The 1,738-nt window shown below is 39.4% G+C and overlaps 1 protein-coding gene across 1 annotated transcript in view; it reads left to right on the top strand.

The window, feature by feature from the left end:
- Window positions 1–263: 263 nt before the first annotated feature.
- ACER2 (alkaline ceramidase 2) overlaps window positions 264–1,738 on the top strand; it is a gene marked incomplete at its 5' end in the record, with an annotated part of 11,904 nt that continues 10,429 nt past the window's right edge. The window contains 2 exons of the mRNA XM_010133513.1: window positions 264–378; window positions 1,267–1,408. Coding sequence (XP_010131815.1) covers window positions 264–378; window positions 1,267–1,408 — 257 coding nt within the window. The remainder of the gene's footprint in view (window positions 379–1,266; window positions 1,409–1,738) is intronic.

Raw genomic sequence — 1,738 nt, 5'->3', positions numbered from 1 at the left:
TGAGTGTTGGTAGACTCTAAATAAAATTGCTCTGAGAGCAGACTTGAAAGGTAATTCAGAGCTGTGACTAGCAACATCTTGCATGGCTTAAAGTTTTTATGCTATTATTTTTTAAATGGTCTTAAACTAAACAAGTCAGCTTTGGCAGAAACTGAGGGCCATGATTTGTTGAGCTGTTTTTGTAGATGCCTTAGGCAGCCTATGAATATTTAAAGTGTGTTTATTTTCTGTCCTTGTGATACTGTTTTTTTTTTTTCCCTCAGATAAGCAACATCTTGTTTTTTGTTTTGCCACCTATATGTATGTGCTTGTTCCGTCAATATGCAACCTGCTTCAACAGTGGAATATATTTAATATGGACTCTGCTTGTTGTGGTTGGTAAGTTGTTAAGTCTCTCTTTGCCTGGCCATGTATGAACTGAGAGAGGAAATCAGTTTTTCCTGCTTGCACTTCATTGTTTTGCAAAACAAAGCATTCTTGACAGTTATGGATGATTTTGTTTGTACTTGCTTGAAGCTGAAGTAGCCCTAGTTTCTGAAAGGAAAATGACTTTTGCGATTTGAAATTAATGGGGACTTTGGCCTTAGTTCTGTTCCCTTCCTTTGCATAACTACTTTTGTCTATGTCTGGGCTTATCTACAGCAGTGCTGACCCTCCTTTCCCTGTTGTTGTTGCTTAAATGAGAGCTGAAAGTGCCCAGGACAACTGAAAAGGATAACAGATTTTGCATTGCAGTGAGAAGGCCCAAAGGTTTGCCTATTTTGTAGATAGAAGATTCTAAAGTTTTTTTCGTTCCTGGAGGCACTATGAACTTTTAAAGGGATAATCAGAGTCCTGTGTGGCAGTGTGACTTTTTCCACCTGTAAACCTGTGTGGTGGAGTAGTCATCAGATGTCGCTTTTCACCTTTATCTTACCCATTCTTGTGCTATTGGGAAAATTCAGAAGCAGCATTTGGCTTTTATTTCCTGTACAGGTTTACATTTAACTTTACCAGCTGATGTTTTTTCACATATATCACATAAGAGGAACTGGCATCTTTAGCAGCTGCTTTTGTAATGTATTTCCTTCATAATTCATGAGGTGCTGATTGGGATTGTATTCTTAGGAAAAGTGGTGGGTTTTTTCTGTTTTGTTTTGGTTTTTTTTAACCTTTTACAGACCAGATGGTATCCACCATTTGCTGTGGAATTCTGAACGTGAGCAGTGTGTTGCGGTCTATACAGTACTGAAACTATTGATAGTGCCTTTTGATTGATTCTTCCAGGAATTGGATCTGTTTACTTTCACGCCACCCTCAGTTTCCTGGGCCAGATGTTGGATGAGCTCGCTATTCTCTGGGTCCTGATGTGTGCTCTTGCCATGTGGTTCCCTAGGAGATACCTGCCCAGAGTTTTTCGGAATGATAGGTAATCATACAATCATATATGTACACTTCCATGTTTCTTGAATCGTCTTATGCTAACTCCTAAACCTGCAAGAAATGGCACTGAGTTATCATCCAGCTTTACCACTGTTGCTGCTATCTTCTTTCACTTCGTTCTCTTCCTGTTGCTTGTCTCTCAGCCCATTTTGTTCAGAATTCCTGAGTCTGCAGTTGCTGATGGGTTTATGCCCTGTAAGTACACATCTCAAGATGAGCTGACTTGCTTCTGGAAGTGTCTGTTCTTGTTAATTCTAGGCAGACCTTTGCAAGAGCAGTTTATATAAGTTGCAGCTAAACTAAAGTAAAAGAAACC

Source organism: Buceros rhinoceros, unplaced genomic scaffold, assembly GCF_000710305.1.
Source record: "Buceros rhinoceros silvestris isolate BGI_N320 unplaced genomic scaffold, ASM71030v1 scaffold2100, whole genome shotgun sequence".
NCBI classification, from domain to species: Eukaryota; Metazoa; Chordata; class Aves; order Bucerotiformes; family Bucerotidae; genus Buceros; species Buceros rhinoceros.
This window is presented reverse-complemented; position numbering and strand designations above follow the sequence as displayed.